General features: G+C 37.3%; 1 protein-coding gene across 2 annotated transcripts in view; it reads left to right on the top strand.

Annotated features, from left to right (window-relative positions):
• Positions 1–352: 352 nt before the first annotated feature.
• The window catches only part of PIK3R4 (phosphoinositide-3-kinase regulatory subunit 4), an 86,665-nt gene continuing 60,477 nt past the window's right edge, over positions 353–26,540 (top strand). The window contains exons 1-7 of one of the 2 annotated variants that reach the window (XM_034994561.1): positions 353–401; positions 4,268–4,903; positions 5,705–6,484; positions 14,117–14,250; positions 16,011–16,593; positions 20,697–20,831; positions 22,732–22,953. In XM_034994561.1, coding sequence (XP_034850452.1) covers positions 5,752–6,484; positions 14,117–14,250; positions 16,011–16,593; positions 20,697–20,831; positions 22,732–22,953 — 1,807 coding nt within the window. In that variant the 5' untranslated portion in view covers positions 353–401; positions 4,268–4,903; positions 5,705–5,751. The remainder of the gene's footprint in view (positions 402–4,267; positions 4,904–5,704; positions 6,485–14,116; positions 14,251–16,010; positions 16,594–20,696; positions 20,832–22,731; positions 22,954–26,540) is intronic. The other variant, XM_034994567.1, reaches the window with a different exon arrangement.

Raw genomic sequence — 26,540 nt, 5'->3', positions numbered from 1 at the left:
CCTACTATTAGTGATATTAAGTTTTATCAGTTAGGTAAAGGGTTTGCTGCCAGAATTTTCCACCATAAAAGATTCATTTTCCTCCCTTCCAAATGTAGAAAGTAATCTGTACCTATTCCTTGGGCACCATGAGTCTATCCACACCCTTTGCCCAATGATTATAGAATCCATTGACAGTCCTTGTAGGAACCAATTATTATACTGCAATTACAAAATGGTAATTTCTTATAATTCCCTTTGCATCTGTTAGCTGGCCATCTTCTACAAAAAAAGAAAATGTTTACTATTCACTGAAAGGTGTTGTTTACATTAGGAATTTTCCTTTACTCCTTTTCCTTAGGATGCAAGGATTGCAGAGAGTCCACACGGACACCTTATAGGACTGGAAGTGCACTGGTGAGGTGAGTAGCCAGGAGAGGTAAGGAAGTTTAGAGATCTGGAAGATGAATGGATTGGTTAAGCTAAGACTACTGTGGCAGGTAGATATCAACATTTCACTGGCTTAACACATAGGAGTCTACTTTTGCTTATGTAAAAGTCCTGTGTGGGTGTTCCTACTTAACAGGTGGTCTTTCTCTAGGCTGTCATTCAGGGACACATGCTCCTATCATCTGGTGGCTCTGGCATTACCTAAGGCCTTGAAGTCCCTGCATCTAGGCTGAAGGAAAAGAGAGAACAGAGAAGGTCATTCACCTCTTAACTGCCTTGACCTGGAAGTGAAATACATAATTTCCACTTATACTTGCTAGAGAGAGCTAGTCAATTAGCCCCTCTTATATGCAAGGGGTGGGGTATTCCTCTAGTACAGCTACTTTCCTGAAACATCTATTTTCTGTAGAAGGGACATTTAGTCATCTCTGCCACAATGTAGCTGAGAGGCCGTTGACTAGAGGATAGAAGTGTGTTTCCTGGCTCTTTCTCCTTTTTACTCCACCAGTGGCAAGTAAATTTTATTTTTTTATTTACTCTCAAAAGGACTAGGTGAGATTCCTTTAAAAAAGCCTCCTGGGCAGCCATGATTCCTATTTAAAAACAGGAAAAAAAAAAAAAAAAAGAAAGAAAGAATGGGAAAGAAAACCATAGAAGTGAGTATAGAAGGCACTGAAAAATATTTCATGAATTACTTTACAAAATGTACTGGTGGGGAAAAATAGATGTGGGGAAAATGCAAGAGTGATCTAAACTGAGAGAGATTTATCCCATTTCTACACCATAAGCTCTCTATTGAAGAGATGTTTAAGCACTTACATACATGATATCTAGTATCTGAGATACGGATATAATCCTAAAATATTATCTCTAAATAACTGTGTATGTAGCAATTCTTTTTTTAAAAGATTTTATTTATTTATTTATTTGAGAGAGATAGAGAGAGAGCACAGGTGTGCAGGGGGAGGGGTAGAGGGAGAGGGAGAGAGAGAATCTCAAGCAGACTCCCCACTGAGCACAGAGCCTGATGCAGGGCCAGATCTCATGACCCTGAGATCATGACCTGAGCCGAAATCAAGAGTCAGATGCTCAACTGACTGAGCCACCCAGGCACCCCATGTGTGTAGCAATTCTTACAAATATTTTAGACATTCCTAGTCCTAGAACTCATGATCTTGGCCCTAGTGGTCACAAACCTTATAAGGCCACATCTATTGATTCAAATATCTATTGAATATCTACTGTGTGTCAGATACTATTTTAGTTGCTGAAGATACCTTGGTATAAGAATTACACAATCACTGACCTCATGGAGTTGATGGTCAGGTGGGAAAGCAGACCTTAAACAAATAGTTAGCCGTCCATCCCCAAATGAAATGATTTCAGTGATAATAAGTGCTATGAAGAAAAAGTTTGGTGTCCATGAGATTATAAAATGGTGGTGGTGGTGGTGGAGAATTTCAGGAAAGACCTTCCAGGAGTACTGGCACTTAATTTGGGACTTGAAAGAAGAGCAAGTTTTGCTACATAGAGTGGGGGAAAGGGTGTTCTAAGTGGAGAAAAGAGTAAATTTGAAGGCCGAGTGGTAGAGAGAAGTTTGACAAGTTAGGAGCAAAGAGAGGCTATTGTGTGGGACTGAGAGGGACAATGAGTAATGCCAGTTATGGTGGGGTGTAGGGGTAGGAGTCAGATCATGCGGGGTTTTGTAGGCCAAGCTAAGGATTTTTAAGTTTAGCCTAACAACAAGGGAGGAGAATCTGGAAGTATGGAAGCATCCTTATGATTACACGATTATAATCTTTATGATTATAGTTATAATTAAAAAAGATTACTCTAGCAGTAGCTATGTTAGACATGAAAACATTTTACAATAATTAAAACAGTACTGGCAGGTGAATTAAATGGCAACTCAATGTACAGAAGAGAAAGTTCAGCAAAAGACCCACCCAAATATATATAGGAAATTTGTATGTGGTAAACATGACATTTTAAAATAAGTGGGGAGAAAATGGATTACTTATTAACATTTTGGGATACCTGAGTATCCTTCTTGAGAAAGAATAAAGTTGGACCTATACTTCAGAAATTTAAGGACACAAAATGAAGTCATAAAAAACCCAGAAGAAATCATGGGAAAAGTACAAAAAATAATATTGTGGGTGGGGAATGCCTTTTCTGAGTAGGTTTCAAAATCTAGGTATCACAATAATGGTGGCTTGTCCTAGGCCCTGGAGAGATGGCAGTAGATAGCTTCATGGCATATTTTAGAGGTGGAATCATCAGGAGGATGATATTGAATGGGGGTGGATGAAAGAGGGAGAGCGTAGAAAGATGTCTAGGATGACTTAATGACTTCTAAATTTGTAGTTTGAGGCATCCAGTGAGTGGTAATATTGCCTCCTGAGATGGGGAATAAGGGAGGAGGGATTGTTGCAAGGATGATTAAAAAAAAATTCAGCTTTGTGTTAAAATATTTCGTGCTCCAAAGGACACAGCCAAGAAAGTGAAAAGACAACACAGAGAAAAACTATTTGCAAACCTGATAAGGGAGTTATATCCAGAATATATAAAGAACTCTTAAAACTCAATAATGAAAAGACAAATAACCCATGAAAAAATGGGCAAAAGATTTGAAAGACATTTCTTTAAAGAAGATACATGAATGGGCAATAGGCACACAAAAAGATGATTAATAATATCATTAGTCATTAGGAAAATGCAGATAAAAACCACAATGAGATATTTCACACCCACTAGGATTGCTATAATCAAAAAGATAGAAACTAACAACAGTAAATGACCATATGGAGAAAATGGAACCCTCCTACATTGCTGGTAGGAATGTAAAATGGTGCAGTAACTTTAAAAAAAGTTTGGCAGCTTATCAATCTGTTAAACATAGAGCTACCATATGATTCCATAATTTCATTCCTATATGCTTACCCTAGAGAAATAACACATGGCCACACGAAGCCTTCTACAGGAATGTTCATACAGCATTATTCATAATAACCAAAAAGTAGACACAACGCACCAAATGTCCACCAACTAATGAATGGTTAAACAAAATGTGGAATCTTTATACAATAGAATATTTGGCAATAAAAAGAAACTTAAGTATTGATACAAGTTACAGCAGAGATAATCCTCAAAAACATGTGAGGTGAAAACAGTCAATCAAAAAACTACATATTATATACCATGTATATGAAATATCCAGGATAGGCAAGTCTATAGAAACAGAATATGGATTAGTAATTACCTAGGGCTGGGACGGGGAGGAGAAAGGGAGAGAATAGGAGTGACTGCTTATGATTACAAAATTTTGGGGGGGGGTAATGAAAATGTTCCAAAATTAAATTATAGAGATGATTGAACCACTCTGTAAATATATAAAAAGCCATTGGTTTGTATGTTTTATTTTATTTTTTAAAGATTTTTTATTATTCATTTGAGACACAGAGTGAGAGAGAGAGCATGAGCAGGGAGGGGGAGAGGCAGAGGGAGAAGCAGGCTTCCCGCTGAGCAGGGAGCCCGACGGGGGGCTCGATCCCGGGACCCCGGATCATGACCTGGGCGGAGGCAGACGCCCAACCATCTGAACCACCCAGGCGCCCGAGTTGTATGTTTTAAACAGGTGCACTTTATAGTATGTAAATTCTATCTCTAATAAAGCTCTTAAAAAAATTCAACTTGTGATATATTAACTTTCCTAAATAAACCTGTGAATTCTCTTAAAGAACTCTGTTCTGGGGATGTCAGAAGCCGCAGAGTTTAGGGAACGAAAAAGACCAGGATGGGAAATAAATTGACAGAACATTTTATTTTCCTCCTCCAGGTGCTTCGAATGAGGCCACGCCCTTTCTTCGTTCCCTAGCAACCGACTCCCTAGCCACTAGCTCTCTTTCTCGAGCCTTACTCTGTCGTCACTTCCGCTCTGCGACAGGAAGCGAGGTCAGAGCCGGCAGCTTTCCCGGGAGTTTGGCGTTTACTGGTCTGCTTCCGCTGAAGAAGTGGTTCTTTCCCTGCAACGTCCCGCTCTATGCCAAGTCCCACCTGCCCGCCTGCTGGTGAGGCTCTGGAGGAGTCTAGAGGGCTTCGAGGGTCCAGAGATCCGCGCGAGAGGGAGGTGAGGCCCGGGAACGCATGGCTCCCAGGGCAGAGTAGGGGACTGGCGGGGGCAACTCTTGGGGTATATGTGGCATCCCTTCAGCTTGGCTTCGTTTATCTACTGCGGCACCGAGAGCTTTTCACTTCTCGCCTGCGGACCACCTTGGTTTCTGGAAATTGGGACTTTTCGGCCTCCCTCCCCCAACGTCCCACCTCCTGCCTTTGAAAGAAGACCCCTCATACGGAAGGCTCGCCCAGGGCTCGCCTGGCTGCTGACTCCCAATCCGGCGCAGACCCTGAAGTGATCCGTCATGACCTCAGTGTGAGCTAGTGACCAACTTGGGACACTTTCCGGAGTCCTAGGGTAAATGTTTATCCGTGCGCATGGTCGTGTGTGTATGAGTGTCCTTTATTTCCTGCAGATTATGAGCTAGGAGAATCCTGGGCTGTGTTTGGCCAGTGTGTGTTTTGGCTTTTCTTTAACTTCTCTGCCAGTGTTTTTTCCTTGTTCTTGCACATCAAACAACTTCATGCCGCCTGTTAGGTGGTAGGAATTAGCACACTGGAATTCCAGCACACTGGAATTAGGCTGGAAGCGCCCAGGAGTTACTGATTTTTTTTTTTTTTTGGATCTTAGCTTGATCTTTGAGGAGTTCAGTGACCTGTTTGATTTAGGGCGATTTTTAGTCAGTTTTAAGTGTTTATGTTTAATTATTATCACTTTTTATTTTTAAGTTTTTAATGTGTTTGTGTCTTACATCCAAGACCACAGGTTCTTCTTGGACAGAGACTGTCATATAGTACTGTTGTGACCCTCATAGCCCCAAGCACAATGCTGAACACATATAAAGGCTCATTAATTTTTAAATTTAAATGGCAGAAAATACACATTCTAACATTTTCAACTTAATATTGAAGGGGTCTATTTAAAGATAGTTCAGCTCCTGGAAAGGAAAACATAAAACAAGGTCTTTTTAGATAAATGTGTTTAAAATTTAGAGGCTGCCTAGAAGACTAGATACAGTGGTTTCAGTAGAAGAGAAATATGGTGCATCTGTCTTTTAGGAAGAGAACACAAATAATGGTGTTTCATTGCTTGTATCTTTTCTTCTCCTCCTCCTCCTCCTCCTTCTTTTTATTTTATTTTGTCTTTTTTTTTTTAAAGTAGGTGTTGTATCCTGACTTACAGACCCAGAGGTGCTTGCTGCCATTATGGGAAATCAGCTTGCTGGCATTGCTCCTTCCCAGATCCTTTCTGTGGAGAGTTATTTCTCAGACATCCATGACTTTGAATATGATAAGAGCCTGGGAAGTACTCGGTTTTTTAAAGTTGCTCGAGCGAAGCACCGAGAAGGCCTGGTGGTTGTGAAGGTCTTTGCAATTCAGGATCCCACATTGCCTTTAACCAGCTATAAACAAGAGCTGGAGGAACTGAAAATCAGGCTTCATTCTGCACAGAACTGTCTACCTTTTCAGAAAGCAGTAGAAAAAGCATCTGAGAAAGCAGCCATGCTCTTTAGGCAGTATGTGCGAGACAACCTCTATGATCGCATCAGTACCCGTCCATTCTTAAATAACATTGAGAAGCGTTGGATTGCTTTCCAGATCCTAACAGCGGTGGACCAAGCACACAAATCTGGAGTCCGTCATGGGGACATCAAGACTGAGAATGTAATGGTCACCAGTTGGAATTGGGTCCTTCTAACTGATTTCGCCAGTTTTAAGCCCACTTATCTTCCAGAGGACAACCCAGCGGATTTCAACTATTTCTTTGACACTTCTAGGAGGAGAACTTGCTATATTGCTCCTGAACGTTTTGTCGATGGTGGATTGTTTGCTACTGAGTTAGAATATATGAGAGATCCTTCAACTCCACTTGTAGACTTACACAGTAATCAGAGAACAAGAGGAGAGTTGAAGAGGGCAATGGATATCTTTTCAGCAGGTATTCGAATTGGTCAAATTTGCCAAGGGGGGATGTGCATATATTTTAACTCTGGAACATTGAAATGTAGCTTTTAGAAAATCCCGTATGTTGAGAAATTATTTTCTTGGTATCTCATACGCTATTCAGATAGATACAGCAGTTTTTCTTTGGACATGTTTAATTGCCTAGGAAATACAGAGTGGTTCATTTATTCAAATATTTAAAAAATATTTGAATTCTTCTGTATGTATCAGGCATGTCTTTTTTTTTTTTTTTAAAGTAAACTCTACCCCCAATGTGGTGCTCAAACTCATGACTCATGATCAAGAGTCACATGCTCTACCCATTGAGCCAGCCAGGTACCCCAAGGCACTGTCTTAAGTGCTGGAGGTGGATGGACAGTTATGTCCCTCTTTTCTTTTTCTTTTTTTTGTAATGTCCCTCTTTTCAAGGTGTTTACATTTAATGGGGAGATAGATATGATATTGAAAGAGGACATTTCAACGCAGAGTGATTTGCTGTGGGGGTGATAAGCACAGGGTGCTGTTATAGGAGTATAGAAATATTTAAATTAATCTTAATGGTACGGGTAGAGAGGCAGTATCAGGAAAGGCCTCTTTATTGGAAAGATCATACAAGTTTTTTAAAGATTTATTTATTTTAGAGAGAGTGCTCGCTTGTGTGTGCACGAGTTGGGGGAGGGGCAGAGGGAGAGAATCTTCAAGCCAGCTCTCCCGCTGGGCAGGGAGCTTGACGCTGGGCTTGATCTCAAGACCCAAGAGATCATGACTTGAACTGAAACCAAGAGTCAGACGCTTAACTGACTGAGCCCCTGGAAGGATGATTTTTTTTTTTTTTTTTTAAAGATTTTAATTATTTGAGAGAGAGCACAAGAAGGGGTAGGGTCAGAGGAAGAAGCAGACTCCCCGCTGAGCAGGGAGCCTGATGCGGGACTCGATCCCAGGACTCTGGGATCATGACCTGGGCCGAAGGCAGTCGCTTGACCAGCTGAGCCACCCAGGCACCCTGGAAGGATGATTTTTAAACGGAACTAAAAGATGATTGGGAGCTAGCTATGGCAAGGATAGCTTGTTTCAGGCAGAGTGTTGCTTATACAAAGACTTGAACACCAGAGCATGAGGCACTGATTTATTAGGACACTTAAAGTAGTTTACTATATCTGGAACATAAGAGTGTAGAGTGTGAGGTAAGCAAGCCCCAGATCAGAAAGGGTCTGGCGTGCCCGTGCTATTCTACGGGGGCATTATCAGGTAAGTATTTTAGATAAACCCTGTAGCATGGAGAGTAGATTGCAGGAGAACTACCTTGGAGAGGGGAAAACTAGCTAGAAGTAAACTGCCGTAGTCCAGATAAGACGTGACCCTGACAAGCTTAAAGTTGTGATAGAATTGGAGAGGGAGTGGAAAAAAGAATACTTCAGAGATAGGTAGAATTGTTAGGACTTGGTGATTGATTGGTAGGTGAAGTCAAGAGCACTCCTTTCACCCCGGGTTGGGAAATTGGGTGGATTGGCAATGATGGTCACTGACATAGGAGAAATAGGAGGATGAACAGGTAAGGGGGATGGGAAGATGATGAAGTCTCATTAGATATGTTGAGTTGAAGGTGTCTGGGGGATATCCAGGAGAAGAAGTACAATAGGCAGGGGCGCCTGGGTGGCTCAGTCGTCAAGCGTCTGCCTTCGGCTCAGGTCATGATCCCAGGGTCCTGGGATCGAGCCCCGCATCGGGCTCCGTGGTCTGCAGGAAGCCTGCTTCTCCCTCTCTCACTCCCCCGCTTGTGTTCCTGCTCTCGCTAACTCTCTCTTGTGTCAAATAAATAAATAAAATCTTTAAAAAAAAAAAAAAAAGTACAATAGGCAGTTGCTTATAAAGGTTTGGTGCATAGAGATTTGGGATGGAGGTGGAGATTTGGTAGTTACCAGGAAATAGGTAGTAATTGTAGCCAGTGAGGGTTTGTAGAAAAGTGATTCTTAAGCTTTTTTGGGATCCCCTTAAAGATTTTGTTGAAATCAAGGGCCTCCTTCTCTAGAAGAAAGTACCATGCATTAATATACATTATTTCACATACACACACCACTTGAAGCCAGGCCATGGATTCTAGATTCTTTATGAACTTTTGGGAAGAGAAATGGGCTGAAAATGGTATCCTGAGGAATACCATGTGAACTCTGTATGTATCAGTGCCATTTTTCATGAATTTTGCAAAGGTTGGGTTTAATCTGTCCACTGCAAAGAAAACGTAAATTGAACGGTATTTTAGATTACTTAGGAAAAGTAACGTAATTAATGAAGAAGTGTATTTCATTGAGGGTAATGAACAAGAATTGTTACACAGGTTTGTAACCTCTTTTGGTCCATTCAGCTTACTAATCTGTGTCCTGAGATAATACTGAAGGGTGTTTTTTGATAAGCTTAAGAATTAGCTTCCAGGCTGTGAATATAACAAGATTAGAAATGTAATTCATCAGAGTCCCAACTTTATTGATCAGTGAATTTATCAAAATTTTTGGCAAACCATTTTTACTTTTAAAATTCCTTTAGCTTAGAAATGTGATCACTTTAATCTTGGGACCATTTATAGGCTTTTTTTTTTTTTTTTTAACTGAGGTATAATTGACATATAACATTACATCCTTGTGACTTATTTTATAACTGGAAGTTTGTTAGAGTTTTAAAATTTCAAGGGTCAATGAAAAGTTTATATTTATCCTTTCTGTGTGCATTATAGTTCCGTAAACTTACTCAGCATTTGTTTTTCTAGACTAAGAGTCCTATACTCTATTGGCTGAAGATAGGCCCTTTAAATTTTTTGAAAGAGGTGGGTGGGATATGTCCACTTTGTACTGCTCCTAAGATTTGATGTAGGCTCTTTGGGTTTTGAATGTTACTTTTCTCCATCTTGATGCACATCCATGGTTCGTGGCTGCTAGTTTTGGGGAGGGGTATATATTCTCTGTCCCTGGTCATATAAGTGGGCAGAACCCTTTTCCTGGAGATCTTTCATTCATTTGCTTGACAAATATTTGAGTATTATCTGTCTACTATATATGAGACACTGTGTTGTGTACATGTTGGGAGTACAGCTCTGAACAAGACTGACAAAGTTTTTGCCCTTAAGGAGCTTATGTTCTAGTGAAGTAGAAAGAGAATAAAAAAGTAAACAAGTTAATTTTCGTTAAGTGATAAGTGCTGTGACGGAGTTATGACTTTTAAGTGTTATGACAGAGGTTGGTAGGAGACGACTTTAGATAGAATGGTCAGAGAAGACCTCCTGTATGAGAAGGTAACATTTGAGCTGATATCTGAATGATAAGGACTTAGTGTTGATGAAGACACCTTGAACAATTTGTTCCATAGGGAAATACTGCCTAATAACGCCTTTTCCAGAACAACATTCTAAAAGTTGCCAGAAAAAAGGCCTATATTCACCTCTGTATTAGTTTGCTAGGCTGCCATGACAAAATATCTCAGACTTGGTAGCTTAAACAAAAATTTATTTTCCCTCCGTTCTAGAGGCTGGAAGTCCAAGATCAAGGTGCCAGCAGGAGTGATTTCTCCTGAAGCCACTCTCTTTGGGTTGCAGATGGCCACCTTCTCATGGTGTACTCATAAGGCCTCTTCCTTGGTGCCCCTTCTTACAAGGACACCAGTCATAATGGACTTAGGACCTTATTTAACTTCAGTTACCTTTTTAAAGACCCTGTCACCTGTATTTAGTCAGGTTAAAGGTACTGGGTGTTAGGGCTTAAATATATGAATTTTGGGGAGGTGGGGAGACACAACTCAGTCCATAACAATCCCCATTTTGTTGTAAAGAGTCAAATGTAGCTATGTTTCTTTCTGACTTTTTACTTGGAAATTATTTCAAACTTAGAATACTTTAAAAACTTGCAGAAGAGAATCCCCAGATTCACTTGGTTAACATTTTGCTCCACTTGCTTTATCACCTGTACATTTTTTTTGCGCCCCGCCCCACCCCCCATGATTGCCCCCTGATTAAGTTTCATACATCATGGCTCTTTACTTCTAAATACTTCAGTATATATCCTAAGATCCTATTCTCTTACATAACACTTACATAATTGTATGTTGCAGTTATCAACTGCAGCAAATTTAACATTGATAAAATAATTTACAATTTTAATTCTAATTTTGTTTTTGACCCAATAATGTCCCTTACAGCATTTGAACTGCTCCAGGATGGGACCCAGTCTGGGGTTTGGTATTGCATTTAGTTGTCATGTCTCTTTAGCTTCCTTTTCATTCTTAGCTTCATAGCCATTTTTTGTCATCATGACATTGACATTTTTTGAATACTACCTCTCTCCTTAAATTTTTAAAAATTATTTTTATACTTTTTATTTTAAATGATAGATGTTGCAAAAATAGTGAAGAGTGCTTCTCCCAGCTTCCCCACTAGTGATATCTTATATGACCAGTACCACCTCAAAGTCTGGAATTGACATTGGAGCATTACTGTTAACTAGGTATAGACCTTATTCAGTTTTCACTGGCTTTTACCTGCATTGTGTGTTTGTGTGTGCTCATGCATGTGCTCATGCACCTCACTCCACCCCTTTGTTTTTTCATAGGATGTACCTCATTTAGGGTTTGATTTTTCCTTTTGATTAGATTCAGATTATTCATTCTCAGTATACTGTATATGTGATGATGCATCTTCACAGTATCACATCTAGAGACAAATGATGTTTGTTGGTGATGTTAATTTTGATCACCTGGTCAAGGTCTTGCCTGATTCTCCCCTCTCTAGTTACCTTTTGTTTTTTTAATCCCTTGCAACTAATAAGCAGCCTGTGGGAAGAAACTTAAAGACCATGCAAATACAAAAATATGCAAATAGAGGCCAGTCATCACAACTTCCTTCTTGATTTGGCATCCATTGCTGATTCTTGCCTGACCCAGTCTTTGATTGTAAATGATGATTTTCCAACTCTAGTACTTCCGCCACATTCACCAGTGGGCCCTCGGCATTCTGGCATACTCAAGTGTCCTCTCTTTCCCCTCGTTTTTTTTTTTAAATTATTGGTATGGACTTACTAATTCCTGCACCCAGTTTGCCGGTATTTTTTGGAGGGTTTTTGTGTCTATATTCATCAGGAATATTGGTCTGTAGTTTTCTTTTCTTGTAATGTCTTCGTTTGGTTTGGTACCAGGGTAATTTTGAATGAGTTGGAAAGTGTTACCTTTTCCCCTGTTTCTTTGGGACAATTTGTGAAGGATGGTTAAGTATTTTAACATTTGATAGACTGTGAAGCCTCTGTTAAGGCATCTTGTCTTAGGCTTTTCTTTTGTGGAATGTCTATTATTAATCCAATTTCTTTACTTATAAGGTCTATTGAGATTTTGTTTCTTTTTAAATTAGCTTTGGTAATCTGTATCTTTACAGGAATCTGTCCATTTTATTTAGGTTATCTAATTTGTTGGCATACAATTGTTCAAAATATAGTTCTTTTTCATTTCTGCAAGGTTGGTAGTGTGTCTCCTTTTTCATACCTTATTTTAGTAGTTTGAGACATCTATCTTTTTAGTAGGAGTCTGTCAGTTTTGTTGAGCTTTTCAAAGCACTAACCTTAGATTTTGTTGATGCTCTCTATTGTGTTCTATTCTGTTTCACAAATTTCCATACCAGTCTTTATTATTCCTTTCCTTCTGTTTGCTTTGGTTTTTGTTTACTTTTCTTGTTTCTTAAGGTTATGGTTAGGTTATTGTCCTGCACTCTTTTAAAATATAGGTGTTTATAGTTAACACATTTCCTCTAAACACTGTCCTAGTTGCATCCCATATGTTTTGTATGTTGTGTTTTCATTTTCATTCATCGCAAAGTATTTTTCTCATTTCCCTTTGATACATTGATTATTTAGGAATGTGTTGTTTAATTTCTACACATTTGTGAATTTTTCAGGCTTTCTTCTGTTATTGATCTCTTACTCCATTGTGGTTTGAAGGACATGATTTGTATAATTTCAGTCCTTTTAAACTTACTGAGGCTTGTTTTATGGCCTAGCATATGGTCTAACCTGGAGAGTGTTCCATGTGTACCTGCGAAGAATTTGTATTCCTCTATTGTTGGGTGGAGTGTTCTTTTGATGTCTGTGTTAGATCCAGTTGGTTTGTAGTGTTGGTCCGGTCTTCTATTTTCCTTCTTGCTTATGGTATTTTTAATAGCTATTTTAAGTCTTTTATTCTAAAACTTGACACAAATAGGTAGAGATTAATTTAAGAACTTTATTGAGTGTTTATTATGTGTCAGGAACTGTTTAGTTCCTGGAAATTTTTTAGTGAGCAAAATAGGTGAAAATCCCTTCCTGAAAATCCCTTATAGAGTGTAAAGTGGAGTTTACACTCTAGTGGGTATACAAGATGGTAAAGAAAATAAATCTGTAATATATTTAATTTGGCAGTTGGTGCTGTGGGGAAAAACAGCAGGGAAAGGGAAAAGGGAACATGCCAGGCAAGAAGTATGGGGTAGTTGTGGTAGTGGGGCTTGCAATTTTAAACTGGTTAGTTTACTTACTGCTAATATTCTAAATGACATTTGATGAAGGACCTGAAGGAGGTGGAGGTATAAGTCAGGGGGACATTTTGGGGAGTGCCATTCTAGGTAGAGAGACCAGCAGATGCAGATGCTGTGAACTAAGGTTATTTAAGGATCTTTTTAAGACTTGTGAAATATAGGAGTGCCTGGGTGGCTCAGTTGGTTGAGTGTTTGACTCTTGATTTCAGCTCACGTCATGATCTCAGAGTCATGAGATCGAGCCCCACATGGGGTTCCACATTGAGTCTGGAGCCTGCTTAAGATTCTTTCCCTCTGCCACTGCCCCCCCCCCCCCCGCCCAATCCCACATGCACCTACACTCTTTCTCTTTCTGTCTTAGAAAAAAAAAGACTTGTGAAATGCAGGTCATATACTGATTCAGTGAAACTGGTTTGTCCTTTTTGGAATGTGGATAGATTTTTTTTATTCCTTGTTTGAAGATTATGTAAGTGCATAATGATTGGGTTATCTTTCCTTCCCTTTCTAGTCTTATACCTGTACTTTGTAACACTCCTCACGTTTGTTCACTGGTTTATTTTATCTGTCTTCCTAGAATGAAAGCTTCATGAGGGCAAGGATTTTATCTATTATATGCACTGCTAGTGTCTAGTGTCTAGTAGACACCTAATAACTTTTTGTTTGATGGTGAATAAATGAGTTGTCAGATATGAATTCTCAGTTCCTTATGAACTTAATGTCTAGAATAAGTCCATATTTAAAAAAAATCATTATTTCTTGTGACTTGTAATCTGTCTGTAAATATATGTATGTATATATTATATACAAACATTCATTTTAAATTTGAGAACTAGGAAGTAATTTCATTTGATTTTTCTTTTTTAGGATGGAGAAATATTCACTGGGCTTCTTTTGACTTTACACTGAAACTGATGATAAGGCAATAGACATTTTCCTGTCTTGCTTGATCGTAGTTGTATGTTGTGTTAAAATTTTTAATTCAGTTTACTTAGGGATTTTCATTTTGAGTTTTGCAAATTCTCTGAATTCTTGATCTGTATTAAAGATACCTTGTATTGCATTTTTAATGGATTTATATTTGTTATTTTCCAGGTTGTGTTATAGCTGAGCTTTTTACAGAAGGTGTACCACTGTTTGATCTCTCTCAACTTCTGGCTTATAGAAATGGACAGTTTTTCCCGGAACAAGTGCTAAATAAAATTGAAGATCGCAGTATCAGAGAATTGGTAACTATGCTACAAGTATTCTCCACTAGGTTTTAATAGAATTGTGTTCTCACTTTTGCATTAGACAGCTCTCTGGAATTTTATGAATTTGGAACAAAGCAATAAAGCCCCATAGACAATTACGAACAGCCTATTTTTATTTACTTTGTTAGGGAGAAGTGTATAATACTTTACCTCTTTTCAGGCACAGAGCTCATTTGACTAAATTTTTATGTATATAAACCATGCATAATGTTACACACACACACACACACGCACGTCTTCAGCTCTGCTTTGGATAGATTTGGGAGGAAGTAAAGAGGTGCCTGAGGGTTAGAGATGTTGTCCAGGATAGAGCTTGCTAGTAAGAAATGAAGACATATATCTAAAACGAAAGAGACAGGAAATATTAACTTGAATATAATACAGTAGTATAGGGCCATTTCATATAGAAACACCTAGCTTGGTATGTCTCTCTTGAGGCTGTTCTGGAAAGGAAGGCTATAGAATCACTAATTAGTATAGCAGAACAGATATAAAGAATTCTGTGGGAGGTCACATAAGCCATACCTTACTGTTTGAGGGGATCTTTATTAAGTCCATCAATACAGTAACTGATGGCTTATAATGATGATGACTCTCAGTCATAGAAAGTTATAGTATATTAAAATATTCTGTTTTAATTTCTCTTACAAATGGCAAGTATTAAAAAATAAGATGTTTTAGAGGAAGCCAGTTTAGCTCATGTTCAGTGAACCGTGCACTGGATTAGGAGTTGGTATACTTGGCTGTTCTGTCTTTGGGTATGGCACTCATCTGTCATGTTACATTGGCTAAGTGACTTCATGAGTTTGGGCCTGCATTTTCTTAACTATGAAAAGAGTGAATCTGATGAATCTTTAAGGCTTAATCTGAATGTAAAAGGAATTCTATTTAAGTCACTTTTCCTGATATTTATAGTTCATTTGATTCCTTGCAAGTTCAATGCTAGGTGCCTATTTAGAATATACACAGAAAGCTCTAACTAGATATATTTTTATGATATTTTAAGTACTTAAATAATGACTGATTCACTGAAGATCTAGGAAAAATTAAGCTGTGCTCTGTATATTGAAAGAAAATTATTTCCCTAAGATGTCAGAAAAGATGATAAATTCAAATTAGGTATATCATTTCTAGGGTTTGTAGGAGTTAATATCTCTTATACACTTGAGAAGTTTAAACCACTGATTCCCTTTTTGACTAGATCCTAGAACTACACTTAAACCATGTAGTCCCTTGGACTTGGGGTATTAAGACTCTAAATCATAACTGAGATATGTAAATAAATTATAGTGGTTCTGATTCTTTTCAGAATCGTGTGTAATTTTATATGTAAAAATGTGTATACAGTTTTGTTCTGGAGAAAATCCCATTGTTTTCCTCAAATCTCAGTGGTATTACCCCACTCAAAAATGTTTAAGAATCCTTGAGTTGTGGGCAGCAATGTATTACTCCCCTGTCTTAATAAATGGGAATGCTGAACAGGGTATATCTCCCTTTGTGTCTGGGCCATCTGTAATACATTACTATATAATTCCTTGTTGCTCTGTAGGATAGTAGTAGAGTCACATATTACTTGTAGTCCGGTTCTGAAAGTCGTTTGAAAGGCAAAGATTGAGAAGAGTCAGAGTTACCTCAGAAATTCTTTATGTCATGTTTAAGTTGCCCTTGTAGCTTTCATCTGATTTAATCTGCTGTTCTCAAATCTATTTTTTACTCCTTTTCTCCCCTTGGTGTAGGTAACTCAGATGATTCATCGTGAGCCAGATAAACGTTTAGGGGCAGAAGATTACCTAAAGCAGCAGCGTGGCAATGCTTTTCCTGAAATATTTTACACATTCCTTCAGCCCTACATGGCCCAGTTTGCCAAGGAAACATTTCTTTCTGCAGATGAGCGCATTCTGGTTATACGGAAGGATTTGGCCAACATAATTCACAATCTTTGTGGACATGATCTGCCAGAAAAAGCAGAAGGAGAGCCTAAGGAAAATGGGCTGGTTATCTTGGTGTCTGTTATAACGTCCTGTCTGCAGACCCTTAAATACTGTGATTCCAAACTTGCTGCTTTGGAACTTATTTTGCATTTGGCCCCAAGATTAAGTGTAGAAATTCTTTTGGATCGTATTACTCCATATCTTTTGCATTTCAGCAATGACTCTGTTCCTAGAGTGAGGGCTGAGGCCTTGAGGACGTTGACCAAAGTTCTTGCTCTTGTCAAAGAGGTTCCTCGCAATGATGTCAATATCTATCCGGAATATATTCTGCCAGGCATAGCCCATTTAGCCCAAGATGATGCTACTATTGTTAGACTAGCCTATGCTGGTAAGAGTTTATTGTCCAAGTAATAGCTGCTCATATTTTTTTTTTTTAAAGATTTTATTTAATTGACAGAGAGAGACAGCGTGAGAGGGAACACAAGCAGGGGGAGTGGGAGAGGCAGAAGCAGGCTTCCGGCCAAGCAGGGAGCCTGATGTGGGGCTCGATCCCAGGACCCTGGGATCATGACCTGAGCCGAAGGCAGTCACTTAACCAACTTAGCCACCCAGGTGCCCCTAGCTGCTCATATTTTTGAAGTTAGTGACTATAATACCTCTTGTTTCTCTTATTTGGGAATTCCAAGAGTGAATTATAGTCCTTGAACTATTTGTGTACATTTTAATAATTTTTGTAGTTAATCTGTTCCTGGGACTCAACTTTTGATTGTACTCATTTTTGAAGTGATCAGAATTATAAAGTGAAAAATACGTAATATAGAATTCTATGATTTTACTTGGTATACTACATTTAATTTGGAATGAGACTAATGTTTACAAGTATGTTCTGACTTAGTGTCTTTAGGCCTTTATGAAGTTTCTCTGAACAGATATGCTAGTTTGAATATCACCTGTAGGATACAAGTCTATTGCCATTCAAAAAGATGAATTTTGCTGGATAATTTGGTGTTGAAAGGTTAGCCTATTACCAGATTTTAAGGTCCTTTTAGTTACTATAGTGCTTAAGGTGTGTGGCTTCTTTGTGATGAGGTTATAACACATCCACCTGTTTTATTTGTAATTCTTACTCATAAAATTCATGTTCTTAGCTCCCCAAATTAATTCTGCATACTAATTTTTGCATGAAAGATGTCACTGAAACATTAACACAATTCATAATTTATTTTTAATATAATCTGGAAATCACAGATTCTGTTTTGGTCTTTCTAAATAGTACATAAAGTGTGGTGATGATATTGTCACTTTTTTGAAAGGTACTTGCTAGGTTTATTAAATTTACTATTTGCCTGTCATTTTAATGGAACATATGAAAAATGGTTTTTGGACTCTGGCCTTATCTCTAGGTACACCCACAAAGTGGTGGTTGTTGGGATTTTTATTTTCCCTTATACGTATATTTTTATTTATATTTATCCATTGCCTATTATTTATGGTTTCTGGTTTCCGTAACTGTATAGGTATACATGTCAGGCCTAGAAAATTCAGGATTTCTTTAAGAAAGGTACATTTGAGTTTATAATTTGTAGCATAGCATATTTATAATTCACTTGGCAAACATAATTAAACCAGAAAAATCAATAAAAGTTTATAGGTTTTAAAAACAAGCTGTATCTTTCTTTAGAGTTTTATTACCTACTGTTGGTCTTAGTTTGTTCTCAGTTGTGTTAAATGGGTAAGGTTCTGATGTGTAGGTGCTATATTAACATTGTGACAGTCAATTACTAATAGGGATAGCAGAAAAATAATAACTACTATTTATTGAAAAACCTGTGTCAGAGCATCTGCTGCTCAAGGTTGCAAGGGTTTGTTGCAAGAGATATATAAATTTTAAGATAGATTTCAGATTCTAAGATATATGGATTCTAAGATCTGTATATCTTTTGCAACCAGTCCTTGCAACAACCTTGAGCAATAGATGTTATATTACGTTCATTTTACAAGTGAGGAAATTGGGAATGGGAGAGGCTAAACAATATGACCTAAATGTATCTGGTCTCACTCTTTCTCAGTTCTCAGAGCTGCTGTCTATACCTTGACTCTGAAGCAACTCTTCTTTTCTTTGGTCTTCTGGGTCTTTATGGTGAGAGTCTATGGTAACCCAGGGTCAGTGCTGGTACCTTGCAGTGTCCCTTCATCGTGGCTTAGTGCATGATAAAGCTGTCTTTTTTTCAGTAGAGCCAGAAGTCTATTTGAACTTTTATGGTTAAGTATAATTAAACCACACACGTCAGTAATCCTAAAAGTTTAAAATCAATTTTTAAATGTCTTTTACAGTATTCTTTTTAGACTCAGAGGTGGTATAGATTTGTATCTTGTGTAAACTTTCAAGTGTGTTGTGGTGTATGAACTTAAATGGGGAAAGAGGCATAGATCTACTCAGATTTTAGAAGTACCCAGGAAAGTAAGAGACTTTTCCTAATAAAGATACATCCATTAAAGTGGGGACATTCATCTAGAATTTGACTTATTATCAGAGGATGGCCCAAACTCTCCCATCTTTAGGGTGAGCTTGCATTACAGGTATTCACGTACAGTACGCACTACAGTAACTAAAAGGACCTTAAAATCTGGTAATAGGCTAACCTTTCAACACCAAATTATCCAGCAAAATTCATCTTTTTGAATGGCAATAGACTTGTATCCTACAGTTGATATTCAAACTAGCATATCTGTTCAGAGAAACTTCATAAAGACCTAAAGACACTAAGTCAGAACATACTTGTAAACATTAGTCTCACTCCAAATTAAATGTAGTGATCCTTTGGGTACTTAGAGGTAAATTTTTGTTCTTCAGAACAATGTTGAACCTGTTGGGGGTTTGGAGGGGGTGGGACTCCAAGATAAAAGTAATCACTACATTTGATAGTCTCAGCAATCTCAACTCTTGTGAGATGCACCTCAATTGTAGTCGTGTTAAAAATTAAGGAAAAAGTGAGTCTGAGAATTGATTAAGGTAGTTAATTAAGCTCTATGTTCAGTGCTGTTTATTGCTAAGGAAAAGAGTGCAGTCTTCTCCTGGTACAGTCATATGTTAAGACGCACAGAAGTGGGAGGGAAAGAAGGATAGAGATACAGGCATAAATAAAAAATGGAAGGGAGAAGAAAGTGTAAGCAGATCTGATAGCAAATGTGACAGCAGAAATTAGATATTTTCACAGTGGTAAGGAATATCAGACAGTCTTAGGAGATTATAGAGAAAGGAGAAAATACAACTGCAGAAACATGGCAATACTTTGGTTCATTAAGAAATTCAGAGTATCACAAGGAAAGCAATCTAATAATGGTTGATTCAGTTTAGTAATAGCTCTTTGAGGTAGATGTGACTTATGTATGTGTGAAACATACTCATATGTTAAGCAGCCACCTAGTAAGTGTCAGGGGCTGAGATTTGAGACGGGTCTGTGATTCTGAAGCCCAGCTTAGCCTGTTATTTTATTTATTTATTTTTTTAAAGATTTTATTTATTTGTCAGAGAGAGAGTGAGAGAGAGAGGCGGGCAGAGGGAGATGCAGGCTCCCTGCTGAGCAAGGAGCCTGATGCGGGACTTGATCCCAGGACCCTGGGATCATGACCTGAGCCGAAGGCAGACACCCTACTGACAGAGCCACCCAGGCATCTCAGCCTGTTATTTTAATGTGAATGTTTCTCTGTTAGTCTAATGTATATCTCTCACCTGTTAAGATACTGTTTGTAGGTCTCTGTAGAAGGATTAAGCTTTTCCCTCAGTAGATTTGAATGCTATATTTTGGGATATTTTGTATTTTTTTCCCAGTCTTATTGAGATATAATTGACCTATATTACTGTATAAGTTTAAGGTGTAAAGTATAATGGTTTGACTTACATATATTCTAAAATGATTACCACAAGTTTAGTTGGCTTCCATCCTCTCATATAGGTACAATGAAAAGAAGCAAAAACAGAAAAAAGTTTTTTTCTTTGTGATGAGAACTCTTAGAATTTGCTCTCTTAACTTTCATATATGTCATTATAGCAGAGTTAACTGTAGTGTTTATGCTCTACATTTTTGTATTTTTAACAAGTTTATGTTTCATTATTAAAACTGTTAGTTGTAGGGGCGTTTGGGTGGCTCAGTTGGTTAAGTGTCTGCCTTTGGCTCAGGTCATGATCCCAGAGTCCTGGGATCGAACCCCACATCCTGCTTCATGCTCAGTGGGGAGTCAGCTTCTCCCTCCGCTCATCACCCACTTGTGCTCTCTCTCTCATAAATAGATAAAATATTTAAAAAACTGTTAGTTGTAGATTATGAGATTAGTTACCAAAAATCTGATTAGGTTAAATGCTAAATCGAGAAGTCCTACTTTTCCTCCTTAGTTTTAAGATTATTATTTATATGTATAAAGACAGGAGGGGAAAGTTATAAACATTACAAGGATTTAAGATTATAATAATAAATTTTCCCTTTTTTGTAGAAAACATAGCTCTGCTGGCTGAAACAGCTTTGAGATTCCTGGAATTAGTACAGTTAAAAAATCTCAATATGGAAAATGACCCAAATAGTGAAGAAATAGATGAAGTTACGCATCCCAATGGCAATTACGACACAGGTAATATGATTTTCTCTTCCAGATTTCTTATTATTTGGAATGAATTACTAATGTGGACTTGAAGGAAACTATCATTATAATTTTCATGTAAGATGAAAGAATACCATATATATATATATGGTGTGTGTTTCCTATATATGTATATATATGTGTATATATATATATGTATATATATAGGAAAGGTACCTGGTGTTTCATTGTTCTCTCTACTCTGTATACACTGTATACCAGATACACTGTTACCTAACCAGAAAATGATTAGCTTGTTGCCACAGATTCTAAGTTCAGTTGTTTTTCAGCCACAATTGATTTGTGTCAATAGTAAAGCTAGCTGAATTGTATAATTCTTACAAGATGAAAGAAAAAAACATTGACAACGTCATAGCTAAAGCATCTAAGCCTTTTCTCCTTATGTGAGTGTACTTTGAGTATCCTCAATCATAAACTGTGTTTATGTTGTACTATCTGTGATTATGGATCAAACCCCACACCTTTTGCTTTAAATGAACAGATGTGATGGTAAACTCTTTGAGGTCAAAGTTTCTGTCTTAAGTTTCTTTACATACAAACAACTCTTAGCAGGCTTTTAATTAATGTTTATTGAGTTAAAGATTTAGAAGTAAAAATAATACACTTAGATCTGTTCTAGGATATTTCTAGTTCAGGAAAACTAGAGAAATCTAGTTTTAGATTTTTATGCTATACACAACAGTAATGGCTTTATTACTTATTAGAAGGGCATCATATTTAGCATATATTCTCTGCAGTTGAAGACAGTGGAATAATTTTGAACTTATAGAAGAATGTATCAGAAGGGAAATCCTCGCTTTTTTCATGGAATTACTTAGAAAATGATACTGTCCTACATTCTATAACCATGTAATTGGATGTTTATAGATAATGAAGTTAGGTGTTAAACCTTTTTTGGAGTTGATCTAAAGTTTGTCTTAATGCGAAGATAGTATTTTGCATATCAGATCACCTTTTCTCTTGAAAGTGGCTGCACCAGGAGTGGCCTCTGCCCTCATTCATTAAGCCAACAGATAATTGTTAAACATAAGCTCCGCATTAAGCAATTATGTGCCTGCTCTAAGCACTAGAAATATAGTGGTGAATAAGACCGAAAAGATCCTCCTGTTGAGCTTACATTTTAGAAGGGAAAGGAAAAAAGGAGGGCGTGTAGGAGATAAAGTCAGAGAAGAAGGTGGTGGCCTTATCATGTAAAGCCTTGACAGGATTTGCAGTATATTTTCTGCTTTCTAAAAATTTAATAAACTGACCTTAAAAATGCTTTCTAAAAGTATTAAATTGTACCATCAGTTTATATCCTTAACAAGTCTAGTATTTTAAGTCCTTGATCAAGTTGATTTTATTGGTGGCAGTATGATCTTTTTGGTATTATCCCATAGTTTTTCTCCTTGAGCCTCAAAAACAGATCTGTTTAATTAATGAGTTGGTAACCATGCTTGTGGCATATGCTTATCAGGGTGTTGTTCTTCAGTTTTTTTTAAGATTTTATTTATTTACTTGATGGAGAGAGACACCGCGAGAGAGGGAACACAAGCAGGGGGAGTGGGAGAGGGAGAAGCAGGCCTCCCGCAGAGCAGGGAACCCGATGTGGGGCTCGATCCCAGAACCCTGGGATCATGACCTGAGCCGAAGGCAGATGCTTAACGACTGAGCCACCCAGGCGCCCCTGTTCTTCAGTTAATATTTTGGTTTCTCATCTATCCTTCAGAGCTTTGAACAGTGGAAAAATTTAGTGGTTATAGACTTTTTATAGTGGCTTCTCTAATTGTTCTTTTTCCTCCAAGGAGTAAGAAAGAAGCCTATGTCTATATCTTGGGGGAAAAAACTGATCCTATCTTTATTTTATTTTATTTTATTTTATTTTTTTTAGAGCTGCAAGCCTTACATGAAATGGTCCAACAGAAAGTTGTCACTTTGCTAAGTGACCCTGAAAATATTGTGAAACAAACCTTGATGGAAAATGGAATAACACGGCTGTGCGTATTCTTTGGACGTCAGAAAGCCAATGATGTTTTATTGTCCCACATGATTACTTTCCTAAATGATAAGAATGATTGGCATCTTCGTGGAGCTTTTTTTGATAGTATAGTTGGTATGTTTTACCATTTGTTTTAAAATATATCTTTAAGATTTTGAATTGTTCTCTCAAATAGTACTTCTGTGAGGTCTGAAAGATAGGTGACAAGACTACCAATTTCATTAATAATGAAATGAGCTCCTAGTGTTTCTGTCTTTATGCTGCTTTTGGATGATAACAATATCTTAGCTAATCAAGGGATTGGTTAATTAAATTGTGATTCATTCATATGAAGGAATATCATGTGGTTATTAAAAACAATGTTTTAAAAGAATATTTAATGACCTGGGAAAGTACCATGAAATACTCTTAAAGTGACCAAAGTATTGGTTCTATAAGGTAATATATGTTTATAAAGAAGTCTGGAATATACTAAGATTTATATAGTGATTATCTCTGGGGCTGGGATTGTAGGTGATTATTTATGTTTTTGATATTTGTCAAATTTTTTATAGTGAACATGCATCAGAAAGTAACTTACAATCAGAAAATAACAGTTAAGCTACAAGTGTGAATGAAAATCAATTTAATTAGGCAGAAAATTACAGCTTGCAGGCTATGCTTTGTGTAAACGGAAAATGTGAAAAATTAGTTTTTTTCTACTTTTTTCAAAGTGTTAATTTTTTATTTTGTTCATTTGTTTTTCAGATTCCACATAAAAGTGTAATCATATGGTATTTGTCTTTCTCTGATTTTTTTTCACTTAGCATAATACCCTCTAGATCCATCCATGTTGTTGCAAATGGCAAGATCTCATTCTTTTTTTGTGGCTAAGTAATACTCCATTGTATAGATATACCACATCTTCTTTACCATTCATCTATTGACGGATACTTGGTTTGTTTCCATGTCTTGGTTATTGTAAATAATGCTGCAATAAACATAGGGGTACATATATTTTTTCAAATTAGAGTTTTTATTTTCTTTTAGGTAAATACCCAGTCGTGGAATTACTGGATCATATAGTATTTCTCTTAATTTTTTAAGGAACCTCTATACCATTCTCTGCGGTGGCTACACCAATTTACATTTCCACCAACAGGGTACAAGGATTCCTTTTTCTTTACATCCTCACCAACACTTGATGTTTCTTGTGTTTTTGATTCTAGCCATTTTGACAGGTATAAGGTGATGTATCATTGTGGTTTTGATTTCCATTTTCCTGATGATTAGTGATGTTGAACATCTTTTCATGTATCTGTTGGCCATCTGCATGTTGTCTTTGGTAAAATGTCTGTTTAGGTCCTCTGCCCAGTTTTTTAATCAGATTATTTATTTATTTATTTATTTATTTATTTTTTTGCTCTTTAAAGATTTTATTTATTTATTTGAGAGAGAGAATGAGAGACAGAGAGCACGAGAGGGAAGAGGGTCAGAGGGAGAAGCAGACCCCCCGCCGAGCAGGGAGCCCGATGCGGGACTCGATCCTGGGACTCCAGGATCATGACCTGAGCCGAAGGCAGTCGCTTAACCAACTGAGCCACCCAGGCGCCCTAATCAGATTATTTATTTGGGTGTTGAGTTGTAGAAGTTCTTTATACATGGTGGATATTAACTCCTTGTAAGATACATCATTTGCAAATACTTTCTACCATTCAGTAAATTACCTTTTAGTTTTGTTGATGGTTTCCTTCACTGCAGAAGCTTTTGATTTTGGTGTAGTCCCAATTGTTTATTTTTGCTTTTGTTTCTTTTGCTTGAGGTGACCTATCTAGAACATGTTTCTATGGCCTGCATCTAAGAAATTACTGCCCATGTTTTCTTCTTGGAATTTTATGGTTTCATGTTTTACATTTAGGTCTTTAATCCATTTTGAGTTTATTTTGGTGTATGGTTTAAGAAAGTGGTTCAGTTTCATTCTTTGCATGTAGCTGTCCAGGTTTCCCAGCACCGTTTATTGAAGACACTGACTTTTCCCATTGTATATGCTTGCCTCCTTTGTCATAGGTTAATTGACCACATAGGTGTGGATTTTTTTTCTGGGCCCTTTATCCTGTTTCATTGATTTGTGTGTCTGTTTTTGTGCCAGTACCATACTGTTTTGATTACTACAAGTTTGCAGTATATCTTGAAATCTGGGATTGTGATAGCTCCAGCTTTGTTCTTCTTTCTCAAGATTGCTTTGGCTATTTGGGGTCTTTTGTGATTCTATACAAATTTTAATATTATTCTGGTTTTGTGTAAAATGTTGGCATTTTGATAGGGATTGCATTGAATTTGTAGATTGCTTTGGGTGGTATGGACATTTTAACAATATTTTTCCAACCCATGAGCGTACAGTATCTTTCCATTTGTATCATCTTCCAGTTTCTTTCATCAATGTTTTATGGTTTCCAAAATCCAGTTTTTCACCTCCATGGTTAAATTTATTCCTACACATTTTATTCTTTTCAGTGCAATTGCAGATAGAACTGTTTTCTTACTTTCTCTTTCTGCTGCTTTGTTACTAGTGTGTAGAATGGCAAGATTTCTGTGTATTTTGTATCCTGCAACTTTACTGAATTTATTTATTTTAATAGTGTTCTGGTGAAGTCTTTAGAGCTTACTGTATATAGAATCATGTTATCTGCAAATAGTGACAGTTTTACTTATTCCTTACCAATTTGGATACCTTTTATTTCTTTTCATGTCCAATTGCTGCAGCTTAGACTTCCATTACTATGTTGAATAAAAGTGGTGAGAGTGGACATCCTTGTCTTCTTCCTGTTCTTAGAGGAAAAGCTCTTAGTTTTTCACCATTGAGTATGATGTTAGCTATGGGTTTTTTATATATGGCCTCTAGTATGTTGAGGTTTGTTTCCTCTAAACCTACTGTGTTGAGAGTTTTTGTCATGAACAGATGTTAAATTTTGTCAGAGGCTTTTTCTGCATCTATTGAGGTGACCATATAATTTTATCCTTTGGTTTATTAATGTGATGTATTGATTTGCAAATACTGAACCATCCTTGCATCCCTGGAATAAATCCCACTTGATCATGTGTGGTGAATGATTTTTTTTAATGTATTGTTAAATGCTCATTGAATGGGTTGCTCATATTTTGTTGACGATTTTTGTGTGTATGTTTATCATAGATATTGGCCCACAGTTTTCTTTTTTCTTTTTTCTTTTTTCTTGTGGTGTCTTTGGTTTTGGTGTCAGGGTAGTGCTGGCTTTCCTTCCTCTTCTTTTTTTTGGAATAATTTGAGGAGAATAGGTATTAATTCTTTGAATGGTTGGTAAAATTTACTTGTGAATCCATCTGGTTCTGGACTTTGTTCTTTTGGTGGTGTTTATTTTTTTTTTTAAGATTTTATTGATTTATTTTAGAAAGAGAGCATGAACGGGGGGAGGGGCGGGGGGGAGGGAGAGGGATAAGCAGACTCCATGCTGAGCATGGAGCCCAACCTGGGGCTCAATCCCAGGACTCTGAGACACAGTCTGAGCCAAAACCAAGAGTCAGCTACTTAACAGACTGAGCCACCTCTCAGTGCCCCTCTTTGGGAGTTTTTTGATTACTCATTCAGTTTCATTACTAGTAATTGGTCTGTTCAGATTTTCTATTTTTTCTTTTTTTTTTTTTTTTTTTTTAAAGATTTTATTTATTTATTTGACAAAGAGAGA

This window comes from Mirounga leonina, unplaced genomic scaffold (genome assembly GCF_011800145.1).
Source record: "Mirounga leonina isolate KUSES-001 unplaced genomic scaffold, KU_Mleo_1.0 Mir_115, whole genome shotgun sequence".
Taxonomy (NCBI): Eukaryota; Metazoa; Chordata; class Mammalia; order Carnivora; family Phocidae; genus Mirounga; species Mirounga leonina.
The sequence above is the reverse complement of the archived record's forward strand: the minus strand, read 5'-3'. Positions and strand labels throughout refer to the sequence as shown.